This window comes from Talaromyces rugulosus, chromosome III (genome assembly GCF_013368755.1).
Source record: "Talaromyces rugulosus chromosome III, complete sequence".
NCBI classification, from domain to species: Eukaryota; Fungi; Ascomycota; class Eurotiomycetes; order Eurotiales; family Trichocomaceae; genus Talaromyces; species Talaromyces rugulosus.
In genome coordinates this window covers 722341-737646 of record NC_049563.1, presented here as the reverse complement: position 1 = coordinate 737646, position 15306 = coordinate 722341, and the positions used below count along the sequence as shown (strand labels likewise).

Below are 15306 nucleotides of genomic sequence, written 5' to 3'. Positions count from 1 at the left end.
GCCGGATGAATCAACTCCGTCGCTAGGCACGATTAAGTAAAACGATTAAAAAGAAGATAAAGAAAAAAAAAGAGGCGGTATGAAGGAGAATGAGTCAGGGATGCATGGATGGATGGCGGCGGTGAGGCGGTTCGGGAGTGATTGGTGGGGGGAAAAGCGGATCATCGGACACGTTCAGCGTTGTTCACCGGGTGTTTGGCCGGGGTGTGCCTCGTACCGAACGATACCGTATGGTATTGTACCCGCGGAACCGCGGTGAGCGTCGGGTATGACCCATTGTTTGAATGGATAATGTATGCGGAAATATGGAAATGTGAATGTGACGAGAAAAATAGACAGCGCCAGCGCCGTCCAAGAGTAAAATGCTCATAGACGAGTGCTAGACTTGGAGCCCGAGGACGGCGACCGGCGCTTCTTGTCAGAACCAGAACGCTTCTTCTTGCGCTTTGCGTTCTCGCGCTCAGCAGCAGCCAACTGCGCGACCTTGAAGGCCTGCTGGGCGCGGGCATGCGCGTGCACATGGGCGAGAAACCGCATACGCTGCTCGTTCTCTTCGGCGGCGGCGCGCATGAGCTGCACCTGTTCTTCGGTAGTCATATCGCCGGCCGTGGTGTTGTCGACAAGCGTGTCGATCATCACAGGCGGTTGCTGGTCATCCTCATCGATGGCGCTTTCAGATGGAGCGGTCGCAGAAGAAGCCGACGAGTCGATAAACAGGTCTTCGTCAGACAGGTACGAGCTCGCGGTCGACTCTGCGGATGGGCTGTTGTCCCAGAGCGAAGGACGGTTGGGCCATGAAGGGAAAGCGCAGGCGGAGCTCATGCCCATGGCGCCAGAGAAGGAGGATTTGCGAGGGGTGATGTCCAAGAGGCCATCGTTGGGCGTTGGAGGCGGTGCTGGTGGTGGTGGGAGCGACGACGGCGACGGCGAGGAGCATGTGCTGCTGCTGCCGAAGCTGAGACTGAACCGCATGGTGATGTGAAGTAGTTCTGTCTCTGTGGTGGTGGAGAGTAGAGAGTGTAGAGTAGAGGAGAGTGGAATCTGGAGTCTGGAGAAAGTGGGCTGGCGATAAGCAAGTCTTATAGTCGGGCGCGTTTTCCCTGTGATGCGCGGTGTGGATCGCGGTGTGGATCGGGTGCTGGGCGGGTGCTATACCCCTTGCGGAAGGCAGTCGGCTACTGGTTCGGGTCGAGGGGGACGGATCCGATTGTGATTGTGATTGTGATTAATGTCAAACAAAGCAGTGGTGTGGTGGCGAGCAGGCATATAAGAGCCAAAACGGCGGTAAGGGAAAAGCCAAAAGCGATGTGACGGTCAGGTCAGCGTGAGGCCAAGGAGGCTTGGGGGGCGCCAGTGGGGGTCGCTGGGGGTCGCACTGTTGGGGCGTGTGCCGAGGGCCGTCGGGCGTGCGTGAATGTCAGCCCTGTTCTGCTGGCAAATCCTGTCGCGAAGCGCGCCTTGAGCGTTTTGGTTTGTTGCTCGCCGGTGGCTTGGCCTGTTGTCACCTGTTTGTGTTTGTAACCACTGGCTATTCTCCGTACACACACAAAGACAAAATAGTCCGATCGAATACTGCCTGCTTTCGGCCAATACCTATCCGGACTGGGAATGCAATGCAATGCTGTCTGTTCGCTGCGGCACGGCCGATCGATTTCCGCTGCAAGGGATGGACCGCGGCGGTGAGATGTGGGAGTATGCAGCAAGGTCGGTGTGGGATGAGATTAGTATTATGATTATGAGTTGTCTTAATAGTAATGTCAAGAAAATCCCAGAACCCTGGATGGCAAGGCCACCACTATATACTACTCACTTCCCGTCCCCAGGGGATGGGTCATGGGCGATCCGAATCGCATTATTACTCGGTAATAAAATTAATCCAAATCAAATAATAATAATCCTGGCAGCGGGACGTTGGCCGGGAACCATGTTGCCGGAGCCGGGGAAGTTGGCATTATTGGCCACAAACCAACAGTCTGCCCCTATGAATCCTATAATCCCAACTTCGCGGTTGCTAGCAAATCCTCCGTGGGAGCGCTAAACGGCACTAAACAGCTCCCGGAAAACTGTCGCCATCCACTGTCCCAGGGGGACGGTGTCTCCCATCTGCTTTTTGAGACTGATCAACTAAACCAAGGACGGGGCCGCGTTCCCCGGGATACAGGCTGATTGACTGAATCATGAGATGAGACATCTGTGCTGTGTACTGAGTCTGCCAGTGTCTCGGTGGTCGCGCTGGCTATGATGCACGTAATAGTCTAAATTCAATATATAATAGTAATTACCAGGACATTTTGCCCGCAAACGGCAACCACTTTAATTCACCCTGGAGTTCATTTCAATGATGACTTCCGTCGCCATGGGTATATTCCGGGATACAAAGGGGTGGGGCCACTAGCCGGCGCTAGCCCGGGGAAGCGACGGGCCTCGCCGAAGGATCCGTCCTGTCGGGTCTTTCTCTCTATGCGTACTATTTAGTGTTTTCCGTTCACTATTATTTAGTGTGCAAAAGCAATGTCGCATCGCGCTCCATTCAGGCCCAATCGTTCCAGTAGTGCCTTCTAGCACATGGCCTAATACTGAATCCTTAGGCGGCCACACGTTTTCCGGGTTTCCCCCGGCCCGACATGAATTATTTGGACCTCGGCTAGCTCGGACAAGCATTTTAATTCTGTCGGGTTGCGGTTATACTAGAAATCAATCAATAGCTAGGGGGTTATGAGTCTTATGACAGCATGTGATGCATCACATTCTTGCTTCCAAATAGATACTTAAAAAAATAAACACGCATCACAATAACTCCGTTTCATCCCCGCCTTCCAAATACTGGGGAATTCTCTTTTATTTAATTTTTTTGTTTGCCTCCCTATCCCTTGCGTCGCCCGCCCATCTTGCATGCAAACGCGCCGATTAACGTGCATAAGGCCCGAGGTGCTTTGATTGCTTGCCGTGGCTGGGCTTTTTCCTGTGCTGCCCAGTCCAGATCGCCGTGCGCTAAGAGACGCTAGTTGGTTCCCCGGGGCGCTAGGCGGATTGCCCATCCCTATCACATTTGATGCAACGAAATACTAAATATGAGTTAACCCCTGGCTGTCCGTACTCTAGACTCTAGTACAGAGTACTCCGTGGGAGTACTATCGATGAACAAAGAGTCTGGAGGAAATGGCCCGCTATCAGAATTCCACCAATCATCGCACACACCGCCAATCCTTTCACGCTGCAGGTGCTAGGTTGCAATCGAGCGATTTGGGAAACTCGCAGGATTCTACGAGGTAAACCTTGAATAATAGAGTTGGATCCGTAACATCAAGTCATCAATAATTACTTCTCACAAAAGGAAGATGCCTGGGGTCGAGGGTTTGTTTCTAGAAGCAACGGGGAAGCTCCACCCTGCTGATGTCAGCCGGCACTTTAGTCTCCTCTGGTGAACGCCGACGTGCCATCTGTCATCCTGGGGAAATTACTGGTAATTTATCGCGAAATTAATGCCGAATTAATATTAATATAAGCATAATAATATATTATTGTGGTTTCCCGGTCCGGAAAAGGAGTGCGCGGGCTTCTGGAAGTTTCGGCGACAATCCGCTGTGCTTTTTATAGTATATAATTATTATTTAAATTGCTGTGTAGTGTCCCCTCAGCCACCCAGCCCCGTCTATATTTACTCTGTACGAGTAGTCTATAATATGTCAACTGATATTATCACACATCTTGGCTATTACTCAGACCGTATACGTGTACAACAGAGAACTACCACCACATACTCGATATTTATAATATGAGTCAGAGTCAGACCGCCTGCCTGTAGCTATTGGGCCGTGTGCACAGTGCGGATAGCGCTTTATCGATACGATAGCCCCGCCCCGGTCGATCAATCGATAATAGTAATAATACTAATCCTCTTGTAATTTATCAGCGCCTACCGCGATATCCTCCCTATCATGTTACTCAGCACGGAGTATTAATTGTGCCATCTCGCCAATCTGATATAAGCCCTGCATATGCAACCACACACCTCCATTTCAGGCGCGTACTGCGCATCCGCCCTATCGATACGTCGCCTGCCCGATTGGACCTTTATATGTGTTATTGTTTTGTCGGTGTGGATTTTGGAATCCGTCGCTTGAAATCAATGTGTGTGTGACTCATACACAAATCAGTTCAACGTTGTTAGGCCACCACTTGTGCCTGAACAGCCTGAACAAGTCGCCTTATTTATTCACCGCCAGACTTGACACTTGTAAAAAAAAAAAAGCCCGCTTCCGACAAATATTAGAAATATTGAAATATTAACACTGTCTGCCCAACGGATGAGCTGGCTTTTGTGTGGTGATGATGATAATACCTGTTTGTTGTCGCAATTTCCTAATCGGGAATATTCTCAGGCAACCGCCGTGCGCGCCCGAATTTTGCACGTGCTGATAGCCTACCTACGTCATTTGATTATTATACTCGGTTTTCAACAGAAATAAATAAATAATAATATTTACGGCCGCGGAGAATATCTGAGTATTTTTAATTTTTAATAAAAAGTTTCGCAAACTAATGATTATTATTTTGCTGATTCCAACAAGTGTCACTTGGCTGTCACCGTCACTATCACCATGCAACGCTGTCCAAGTTTCGCGTTTCATGTACTCTTTACAGCGTAGTACACACGTCTTGAAACGCCGTTACCGCCCGTTACTTACAATACCAGCCAGTTGCGTCTGGGTTCCCATTCCACCGGATTGTGTCTCCCGGATGTGATTCTTTTTTTGTGGTACGCTAGATAATCGAGATAATCTAATAATGCGGTGAGTGTGGTATTATTTTGTGGCTTCGGTAATACTTTGCATCTGCTACTGACCGCTGGAACAATGACTCAACACCCGGAAAATCGCTTCCTAAATAATAATGTAGCGAATATCGGAATTTCCCTCCGTCAGCATCATTTAATAGCAAACCCTATTATTTAATAAAATAATAGCGGCTAATTAACTACGCAAATTCGGACCTATTACGGATACAAGAGTCAAGAGTCAAGAGTCAATATCCCTTCGGGATTTGCATTCTTTTCAATAGTCCCGCGGTACTTCTTCCATCGGGCATCGGCCCCCTCGCCGTTTTTTCGACTATTCGGTCTGAAAAAATAGGAAAAGAAAGTTAATTTTCGGATAAATGCTTCCCCTGCTATGTACCATCATGGTAACGGATTATTATTACTACTATGGTAACGGGTGAGCGGCTCCAGTCCTTTTTTCGAACGGAGACTTCCCCGCGTCGGCCGAGTGGGTATTGGGAAAGTTACTTTGAGCCGTGGGGGGGTCGTCGATCGGGTACATCTGACTCAGGCGGAATTACCGTGGAACGAGATGTACCGAGGGCTGGTAACAGTTGAACTCTCTTATGCTTTTCATGTTCGGGTGTATGCCGATGAATGCTAGAATTTTGGTTGAAGCTTGAGCCGAGGAATGATGTCTGGAGGCAATTACATGTAACAGTTAATCTTATGCTCACTTTCTTTGACGTCTTTTTTCAAGGGTGTATTAATTAATACATACATACATACATATATATATATATCAACTAATATTATGAACATACTATTTACGATACATAACTTTATGCTAAAACACCAGCAACATTCAATGTGATTAACTCTAGAAGATCAAGGAATACATTATATATATATACATACAGTGCATCTGTATAACTTGCGATCTTACCCTATATTTAAGATTTTAAATCCATGACCAAATCTGAATAGCTTCAAAGGCATCGGAAAGCGATGTGATGACAAAAAAAAAAAAAAAAAAAAAAGGGGAAAATCAAGAAAGTAGAGAGAAGTACTGGCCCACTCTGATTTTTAATCACTCCGTTTCAGTTGTTTACTTAATTCATTGGCTTTAGTTTTTGATACTTGTACTACAGGCCATGAGCAACGTGCTCTTACTTGGTATAAGTTCCACAATCTCATGCGAAGTAGTTGGCAATTGTTTCGACTTTGAGTAGACTGCCCTGCGAAGTGGATTTCGGCCAGCAAATCACGACAGCTAAATTTGGGGATATTCAGCTACACCTTACCTTGGCCTCGCGACATCACATGCAACCTACTCCATACTAAAGCTCAGGGAGAGGCCGGAGGAATTTCTTGACGCTCCCATACCTTTCTTGAGTGACATGCGTCACACGAATGGATCGGTCATCCACGTCGCCGCCCGGAATCCCGAGTCCGATTCGTAATTGGCGGAGTTTTTGCCCATTTGTTGAGAGAAAGAGCAATGATAAAGGGGATCGCTATGTTGGCGGTGGTATTGAATCGTTAATTTGTCAGGCCGGTTTGTCTAGGCCAAATCTTAGGTAGTGATTTTGAATATTTTTGAAATTAGTTAGTATTGGAATTCTTTTGGCTTTCCTTTTGTTTTTATTAAAGGAAATATGGGACGAAGTCAATACTTTGCAAGCGCTGTAGTGGAGATGGTTATCTAAGTATGCTACTTAACATCATCCGCCCAATCAGATCATCTGAAATTCAGAGTCATTCATCAATCACTGTTTCATCATAACTACCAGCATCCTCGAAGAAGTCGCCGTCCTCAAGATCATCGTCTATCTCGGCGGCTGCGGCAATGGCACATACCCGTTGTAGGAACCACTGCATTTCAAGGATATTGTAGTTGGGAAGGGGACGGTTGACCGGGTCGTCGGTTGTCATAACAACTTCCTCACCAGAGCAGATCAAACATGACCCCAAGTCCGGCCGGTTATGTAGGTAAGCATTGTTTGGTCCTATCCGCAAACTGGTTCGAAGTGAAGGACGGGCCGCATCGTCATCCATCGTGGCGTGGCCGTGCTGGATCAGGTCACGTATGGATAGTGAATTTGCAAGAGAGATGGCGTATCAAAGAAAAACGAGGCAGAACAGTGTTGACACTGCGCCTCGGCAGGCTGATTCGTGGAGATGAACCAGGACTGCACGCACAGAATTTAGCAGGCGAGGTTGACAAAGAAGCAGGTGGATGAGTGTTTGTTTATGCTTAGCGTCGTTTCCTAATGCGGAATTTTGTGGCAGATTTAATTAGAAGCAACTGTTGCTTCCTGTTAACTCATGCTATAGTTGATAGAACACTTGGGTCAGTCATTCTGCTCAAAGACGCATGTGTGAATTCAACGATCAGAAAGCTAGTATATCTATACTAATTACCCAGGCAAAGCTTTCTAAACCTATCAGTTTACAGTATTGTACCAACCATTCAATGTTGCAACATCAGTCTGAATACACTTGGATGTCGTTCATGATCTCCTTTCGGTAAGCACGCTCGGGCCACTCCACGTGGCATCCCTAGCTGTATCTCTATTTATATCTATCTCAAATGGACCCCTGAAACACTTGAATGTTAAAATACGTCTCTCAAAGGCAAAATGGTCGTCTCAGCAGTATAGCCTCACGTGTGACGAAGAGTCCCATGGCGGCTCCTCATTCGCCCGCCCACTTAGCGGAACACTCTGCGGGGTTCTCAGAGCGAGTCCATCAACAGTCAACATCGAACAGACACATACACATGTAACTGACGATTTGGACTGACTGATAGAATGCTGCAGCCGCAAATATTTCAGCTCTCGGTGGTGGCTGCATTTGATGCCTTGACTTCCAGCGAGAAGCTATATGCTCACCACATGTCGAGGTATGGCCTCTCCCGCTATGTAGTGATACACCACTGACCGTGAGTTGCAGAGCCGCATGGGCTGGCACCAGGATAATTCTTCGCCAGGTATCCCCCGAGGCCAATGGGATCTTTGACCTTATCATCGCTCTGCACCACGCCTGCGATGGCCAGTGGGAAGCGCTTTCACAACGCACGGGAGTCGGCATGCCAGACATTGACAGGTTTCTCGACTATGCTGCAACGTTCCTGTCAAATGTTGGGAATTACATTGTAAGGACTCTCTATAGCATCTCTTAAACTTGCTATTGACTTTGCGTAGGGCTCCGGAGACCAAAAATTCATCCCAGACATCTCGCCAGAATCTCTGACCCGGTTGGCTGCTGTATCTCCCTCTGCCACGCAACTTTTGGATGGCATCAAAGTCCAGCTGTATCAACAGCTCCCAAATTGTCTAGGTGTTCCGAACGGCCTCGCCCAAAGCGCGTATTATCTAGGAAACGACTGCTTGAAGTCCCCCGAGGATACATCTGCAATACTGAGCGCGATGGAAAAGAAGGGCGTGTTTCCAGAAAACACTCGCTTACGGAAAAGCACCCCCCCGGATGGAATTACTGTTTACGATTTATTGCAAGCGTCCGTTCAACAAGACGAGTCCGATCTTGATATCCTCGCAGCTGATAAAAAGCTTCGCTTGATACGGGGTGACCATAAACAAGAACTGGAAAAGATATGCGCCAGCCTGCTTAGCGCCTCTCAAAATGTCGCCAACCCTGCCCAAAACCAGCTGTTGACCGAGTTACACGACAGCTTTCTAAATGGGGACCTGAACACCTACAGATCGTCGCAACGAATCTGGGTAAAAGACAAAGCGCCCCGAGTCGAGACAGTGCTTGGCTTCGTAGAGCCGTACCGGGATCCATTGGGCGTGCGTGCCGAATTCGAGGGGATAGTCGGCATAGCCGATACAAAAGAGACGTTTGTGTTGAGGAAGCTGGCCGAAATGGGCTCTCGCTTAATCCCTTGAGACCACATTGTCAAACATGTTTCCGAATTAGGTATATCTTCGGCGGCGGTGCTACATGGTGGGGTGGTGGGGAGTCACTCTCTTACAGTCACGATGCTCAGCATCATGACTCGAAGAAACTTTTAAATATACTTATCATCAACAGTGATAGTTGAAAACGAAAGGATGGATTTCCAAACTCGCGACGATTTCAATGCCACAGTGGACCTTCTCTTGACTAGATTTCCAGATACTTACAGTTCTGATCGCGGCCATCAGGTTGTCTCATGGACGCAATGTGAAGAAGGTTTGCCATATTTAAAAGACCTAATAGAAAAAAATGAAAACCATGAGGTATCTTTCAGTAATATGCAGTCATTTGCAGAGCTTCTGCTGAGGTGCAGCTGGTGGGTTCAAAATAGCGACAATGTATGCAATATTCTAACAAATATAGGTATCTTTATGAGAGAGAAAACTATGACACGGCAAAACAATATCTTGAGGCATCCATAAATACATTCAGCGACTGTACATCTCTGTCATACACAAGTGCGATTGACTTACGAGGTCTCATCGAGCTGGATATTGGCCACCCACACGACTCTCTAAAATACTTCGAACAAGCCTTTAATCTGCGCAAAGCCGTTCTTCCCGAGGACGACCCATTTCTTGCAGCCAATTTCGTGAATTACGGCCTCGCTTTCACGGATATCGGAGACCTAAATAGAGCTAGAGACTATCTTCAGAAATCGATTGATATTCGATTGAAAGCGAAGAGCGATAGAATAGGAAATTCATACAGCAATATGGCCAGCTTATTGCTTCGTATGGACAAGCCGGATGAGGCAGAGGACATGCTGAAAGGCTGTCCCTCTTTGGCTAACTTCACTGGTGAAACCTTTCTCAAGACGGGGAATCCCCGGTTCTCAGGGTAAGTACTCTCTCTGTACGCTAGGCACAGTGCTTCAAATATTAATATAAAATAGAGACATGGTGCTTCTCAGTCGCATACGCTTGAAGCAGGGACTATACGACGATGCTCTCCGTCTTGCATCCAAGGCACTGACATTTCGACGAGAATGCTTACCCCAACGCCTCAAGGTTTGCGACTCGCTGTATCAAGTCGCAGATCTTTTACAACAGGGAGACAACTATGAAATGGTAAGGTAAGTTTACAACAACATGTCTAGAGGCCATTGACTCTTCCCACTCACGCATCGTAGTCAACTTCTCAGCGAATGTGTCCGGATATCAGAAGGCCTGCCCAAATCCGAAGGGCAGCGGCACATGGCTCGCGCGCTTTTTAAGCTCTCAAAAATATCTGAACGCCGTGGAAGTTTGAAAGAGAGCGCAGAGTTTCTGAATCGTGCGAACTCCGTCAAGGCTGATATCGCAAACAGGGAGAAATCCGTCTTGGATAGTGGTAACATGGATGCTGACTTTGAACATCTCGTACCGTGGATGCTATGGTAATTAATTGTTAGTATCAAAGACGTGACCACATTCTGAAACGCCAATTCCGCGTGTTGCTACATGTAGATGGGGCTTTTTGTACACAAATTAACTGGTGTGTTATAGGTTGTCGGTTCTTAGCTATGAACGCCGGGGATTTATAAAGTTCCCCATCAATGACATTCACATATTTACTAGTGTTTTCTCTTTCGGGTTTCGTTTGCAAGCGTAGCAGGTAGCCTATAAGACTGGCACCCTTGCCCACGACGATTCCTAGTTCTGATGCCCGATATTTCCAAGCTCCCCATTATATACTGCGTACTCAAACCTCTCAAAGGCTGCCTTGATTGCAGCATCTCCAGGTGGCAATAATTGAGCGGAAAATAGCAGAGCAATGCCTGATTCACGGTCTAATACCCAGTTGAGGTTGGGCAAGCCACTCCAAGACATGCTTCCGGCTTTTCGACCACCTAACCACTCTTTCTCTGATATCTGACCACCGGGCGCATAATTCATTTCCTCCGGCTGAATTACTTGGAGTACTGCGGTGGAACCTACTTTACTCTCTCGAAAGGTCTTATACTGGGTCCTCCTATTGTTTCGTAGCTCAGTTATCGCATCGGGTGGTAGGCAAGGTGCAAATAGAACATCCATGGTAGACGGTTTTAATAGAGTGCCGTCATTCTTCAGTGCAGATATTAGCAGTTTCACATAGTCTCCCGGAGAAGAGAATATGCCTCCCCCTCCGTGATGATCAGGGGCGTTGTCAGAGAAGAATCGAGTTGGGCTAGGCACTACAGCCCCGTCGGCAGTCCTCAGTGACATATCTGCACGTCGAGATAGAATATCGGCTCGATTTTTGATATCAAAAGAAGTGGAGTCCATCCCAAGAGGTTTTAAGATATTTTCTTCCATGTATGAGCCAAGGGTTTGGCTAGTCACCCGCTCGACCATCAGCCCGGCCCAGTCGAGGCCAACGCCATATGACCAGGAAGTTCCAGGCTCATACAGTAACGGAAAAAGGTAAGATTCGGTCTAACGGAGATATTATCAGTAATAGCTCTCTGAAAAAGAACTTTAGATCAATAGCATACAAGAAGCTTGGAGCCAAATTCCGCATCTCTCTTTGCATACTTTGAGAATTGCCCTAGTTTGGGTTGGATAAAGGGATATCCCAAACCACTATGGTGTGTGAGCAACATCCTAAGAGTGATAAAACCCGTTGCTTTCTCGTATATAGGCTTCCCAGTATCGTTATCAAATCCGACCAGGATGTCGGGGTTCTTGAATTCGGTAAGGATGGCAGAGGCATCGTCGTCTAGGTTCAATAGCCCCCTCTCGACACACTGCATAGCAGAGATGGCTGTCATGAGCTTTGTGCAGGACGCTATCCACATCGTAGTATCCGGGGTCATGGGTTTATCCGACAGTGGTGAGGCTGGGTCTACCGACTGCGGGCCAAAACTTTTGGAGTACGCGATACCTAAGACTAGTTAGCGAGTTCCTTTGATCAAATTGGCACCGTGAGTCTAGAGATACATGGCGTCACAGCAAGTAGCGTATAACTACACCATATCGTTCTGCGATATTTTAGGATCGAAGAACCATACCATCTTTATTTGCAGCCAGCACAACACAGCCGGGGAGCTGTCGATCCGCGCCCCCAGCGGTAGCCTGCTCCATATATTGCTCGAATGTCACCATGTTGGGCTAATCTCTCTATAAGCTTGTATAGCAAACACTTCGCAGATGTGTTCGTTGGTTGTACCTTAGCAAGATCCCGGAAGCGACGGTCACCCCACCTCGGCTATTGTGAGCACAGCCTCGGCGATCTTCTGAACCACCCCCATGTTTTAGCTTTTAGGGCTAGGCTTAGACAGGATTTTAGCAACTTTCGGAGGTGGGACTAGCTGTTTGTTTGTCGCAGAATTGTAGAGAGACTTTTGTTTCTGATCGAAAATGGACCATCTCGTTTAGCCTTCATGGGGCCACATGTATCCCTGGATTACACATTCCCCTCTCTGGTTCAAACTCTATCGGTTTGGAGCAAAAACCAAATGTTGGAAGTGCACGAGTACAGTCTAGATTGTATATACTTTCTTGTGGAACGTCCCATCCCCATTCTAGTCGACAGTAAGTCGGTGGATGGCAAGTTGTCAACCTAGCAAAGTCAAATAACTAACCCAATTAGGGCGTTTGCTTGCAATTACAATCTGACCGGTGTTCGTAATGGGGAATTGCCTTGGCTTCTTTATAGGGCAGCCCTGGCCATCGACGTACGCATCATCGTCCGAGTCGTCAAGAATATCATTGTCGTCGTCCCAAGGAGACGCTGATCGATCTGTCCTGCTGCACGGCTGGTAGTCCCACTTACTGGTCTCAAACTGTCAGTGATGCGCATATCGCTAAGGAATGGACATAGTGGCTGGAAAGGGGATTTGCTCTGCACTTGCTGAGAGCCAGCAGGCTCTGGACAACCAGTCATTTTCGCTGTACCTTTGTGCGCGCCACAAAGCCACATGGAGACTGCGAATCCAGGTGGAAAAAGTGGTGGACCTTCGCCGTCTTCATTCACAAGATGTAGGCTTCCATTTTGACCGCCATAGTCGACTATATCTCGCAGCACGATACCAGTATTCCCTTCTCGTTCGTGAGTTTCGGCGCTGCGAATATCCACTTACCGAGCGGAGCGGGATATTCTCGGTAGAGAGAAGCCAAGATTCCGAACCCGAGAAACGGAGGTAGCGGTGAATTCACTGCAGCACCGTTACAAACTTTCAAATGGAATTGGTGTGTCTGCATCTTGGAGTTATATTAATCATCTGTTTCTCCCAAACCGGGCGTCGTGTGCGAAGGGTACTCATATACGTACCGTACCGCCCAGGTTCCAAAACCGCCTTTTGATCTTGCAATCTTATCAGATTATCTAATCTGAAGAATCATCTCATCATGTTCTCCAAAGTCGTCCTCTTTACAAAGTTCTTCGTCGCCGTTCTTCCTATCTTGTGTGAACGACTCGTCCTCTCCATCCGCGCCCAAATCCATCACTACACCTACAAGCCCGGCTCTGACCCGCGTAACATAATCATCATAGGTGGTTCTTTCGGAGGCCAATCTCTCGCGGTTGAACTAGCCAAAAGAATTCCCAACGGCTATCGCGTGGTGCTGATAGAAAAAAACTCGCATTTCAATTTCAGCTGGCTCTTCCCGCGCGTGTCGGTCGTCGAGGGACATGAACACAAAGCCTTCATCCCATACCACGGAGGATTTGCAAAGCTACCTGCTGGATCTTTTCATTTTATTCAAGCATGTGTGGTTGCTGTGGATGAACACGCTGTCACACTGCAGGATGGGACTCGGCTGGAGTACACCTATCTTGCGGTAGCCACTGGCTCGACGGGGGTTCCCCCATGGCATCTCGCGACGGGAGAGAAAAGGGATGGGGTGGAGGTCTTTAGGGGTATGCAGAAAGCTATCCGAGATGCAAAAGATCTGGTTATTGTGGGTGGTGGAGCTGTAGGTGTAGAGTTGGCGGCGGATGCGAAGACGAAGTATCCGGAGAAGAACGTATCCTTGATACACTCGCGGAGCACGCTTCTGAATTCTTTTGGTCCGAAGTTGCATGACTATGTCATGGAAGAATTTCGAAAATTGGAAATCAATGTGCATTTGGGTGAAAGGGCACCGGAGGGAGTTCAGAACGAGAAGGCTTTAGACTTCACGCTGAAGTCGGGCAAAGTCGTTACCTTTGACCTCCTGGTAGGTCAAGCCGTAAAGCGCTAGCTCATTGATTGTGCCGCTAAAGTCACGCAGATTCGGTGCACTGGAGCAAAACCTGCCTCCAGCACCCTGTCAGGAGTGTCGCCCTCCTCCATCTCTCCTTCAGGAACAGTCCTCGTGAAGAAAACTCTCCAGATAACAGATACGAACCACCCTCGGATTTATGCATTTGGTGATGTAGTAGAAACAGGCGGCGTGAGGATGGGTCGAGCTGCGACCTTTCAGGCAAGCGTAGTTGCTGCCAACATTACTCGTTCGATCAAGGGGAAGCCGCTCAAGGATTATAAGATCTTCTCATTCCTGGGAGGAATGATTGATCTGACCCTGGGATTGGTGAGAATTATTGACTCTATAACTTGGAGAAGGCCACTGCTGACGCTGTTGATGGACAGACAAAAAGTGTCGTGTACATCAGGGACAACGACAAGGAGTTCCTCATACCTCGGAAAAAGAAGATCGATCTGGATGCATATGAAGCTTGGAAATTGAACGGTGCTCGTCCATTTGAAGACAAAGACTATGATATGAAATTAAGGGCGTGAGTTCAAGGATTCTGTATTACTACTTTCAGTCAACAAAGACTCGCTATTCTTTGTACGGGACTTCCTAATTCGACTAGTCTGAAGCTATTTGGAGAAAGCTTATAAGCTTGAGATCTCGCCCATGCTTTGGGAGATCTCAAGCGATTTATTTTGTATAAATCCGAACCCATCTTCTTATATAAGATTTAATCTCCTTTTATTGCCACTAGAGCCGCTAGTAATCTCCTAGTCGACTCCTACTCGGCTTCGACCACCATTTCCACTCTGACACCCCGGCCGCTTCACAGCCGCTCAGTTAAGCCACAATCATCATTTCCCCGAAACTCCTTTGATTGCATAGAAAGAGTCTACAAATATTTCATAATTGGAAAATGATGCCCTTATGCCCAATAATCAGGTATCGGACATAATACATCGTCTTATGGAATCCTACTGGCACAAAGAACGAAGGGATTTTCTGTACAAGACAACTTTTACCAAATTAAACAAGTAAAGATTTACCTCCATCGTAGCTTGCCAAAATACCTATGGTCAAAGAAGGGGCGGGATTCTACTATATCACTTCCCTAGAACAGACATCATGGGATAATCCTGAGAGAAATTGCTAGTTCTCAATTCTGGCATAACAAACTGTCGTGCGGTTAAAAGGTCTGTCCTACCCTGTAATGGAGTGTTTAGTATCATGCCAAGACGGGGTCATTATATAAAAAATGTAATTTGATTATGTGGCATCTCACTTTGGAACTGGCGATGCTGTCAAGGTCGCAATAGATTCATCCCCAATCCAACTAAGCTATAATCCATAGTTTGGTACAGGAAGGGACGCAATCGGGCTCTTGTCTTTGGATCTAGTTATAAAATGCTGATCACCTTTTCATACATT

General features: G+C 47.4%; 6 protein-coding genes across 6 annotated transcripts; 3 read left to right on the top strand and 3 right to left on the bottom strand.

Annotated features, from left to right (window-relative positions):
- Nucleotides 1-366: 366 nt before the first annotated feature.
- Nucleotides 367-972, bottom strand: TRUGW13939_05111 (uncharacterized protein; the record flags this gene model as incomplete). The annotated part of the gene is made up of 1 exon (XM_035488276.1): nucleotides 367-972. One exon carries the CDS (start codon nucleotides 970-972, stop codon nucleotides 367-369), a length of 606 nt encoding a protein of 201 aa, XP_035344169.1.
- A 5545-nt stretch (nucleotides 973-6517) lies between these two features.
- TRUGW13939_05110 (uncharacterized protein) lies at nucleotides 6518-6817 on the bottom strand (the record flags this gene model as incomplete). The annotated part of the gene is made up of 1 exon (XM_035488275.1): nucleotides 6518-6817. One exon carries the CDS (start codon nucleotides 6815-6817, stop codon nucleotides 6518-6520), a length of 300 nt encoding a protein of 99 aa, XP_035344168.1.
- A 418-nt stretch (nucleotides 6818-7235) lies between these two features.
- Nucleotides 7236-8670, top strand: TRUGW13939_05109 (uncharacterized protein; the record flags this gene model as incomplete). The annotated part of the gene is made up of 4 exons (XM_035488274.1): nucleotides 7236-7288; nucleotides 7572-7664; nucleotides 7715-7916; nucleotides 7966-8670. 4 exons carry the CDS (start codon nucleotides 7236-7238, stop codon nucleotides 8668-8670), a joined length of 1053 nt encoding a protein of 350 aa, XP_035344167.1.
- Nucleotides 8671-8835: 165 nt separating this feature from the next.
- On the top strand, nucleotides 8836-10122 carry TRUGW13939_05108 (uncharacterized protein; the record flags this gene model as incomplete). Its single annotated transcript, XM_035488273.1, has 4 exons — nucleotides 8836-9047; nucleotides 9104-9580; nucleotides 9636-9815; nucleotides 9873-10122. 4 exons carry the CDS (start codon nucleotides 8836-8838, stop codon nucleotides 10120-10122), a joined length of 1119 nt encoding a protein of 372 aa, XP_035344166.1.
- Nucleotides 10123-10374: 252 nt separating this feature from the next.
- On the bottom strand, nucleotides 10375-11805 carry TRUGW13939_05107 (uncharacterized protein; the record flags this gene model as incomplete). The annotated part of the gene is made up of 3 exons (XM_035488272.1): nucleotides 10375-11136; nucleotides 11196-11584; nucleotides 11712-11805. The coding sequence occupies 3 exons, from the start codon at nucleotides 11803-11805 to the stop codon at nucleotides 10375-10377; spliced, it is 1245 nt and encodes a 414-aa protein (XP_035344165.1).
- A 1245-nt stretch (nucleotides 11806-13050) lies between these two features.
- On the top strand, nucleotides 13051-14423 carry TRUGW13939_05106 (uncharacterized protein; the record flags this gene model as incomplete). Its single annotated transcript, XM_035488271.1, has 3 exons — nucleotides 13051-13860; nucleotides 13915-14214; nucleotides 14274-14423. The coding sequence occupies 3 exons, from the start codon at nucleotides 13051-13053 to the stop codon at nucleotides 14421-14423; spliced, it is 1260 nt and encodes a 419-aa protein (XP_035344164.1).
- Nucleotides 14424-15306: the final 883 nt, after the last annotated feature.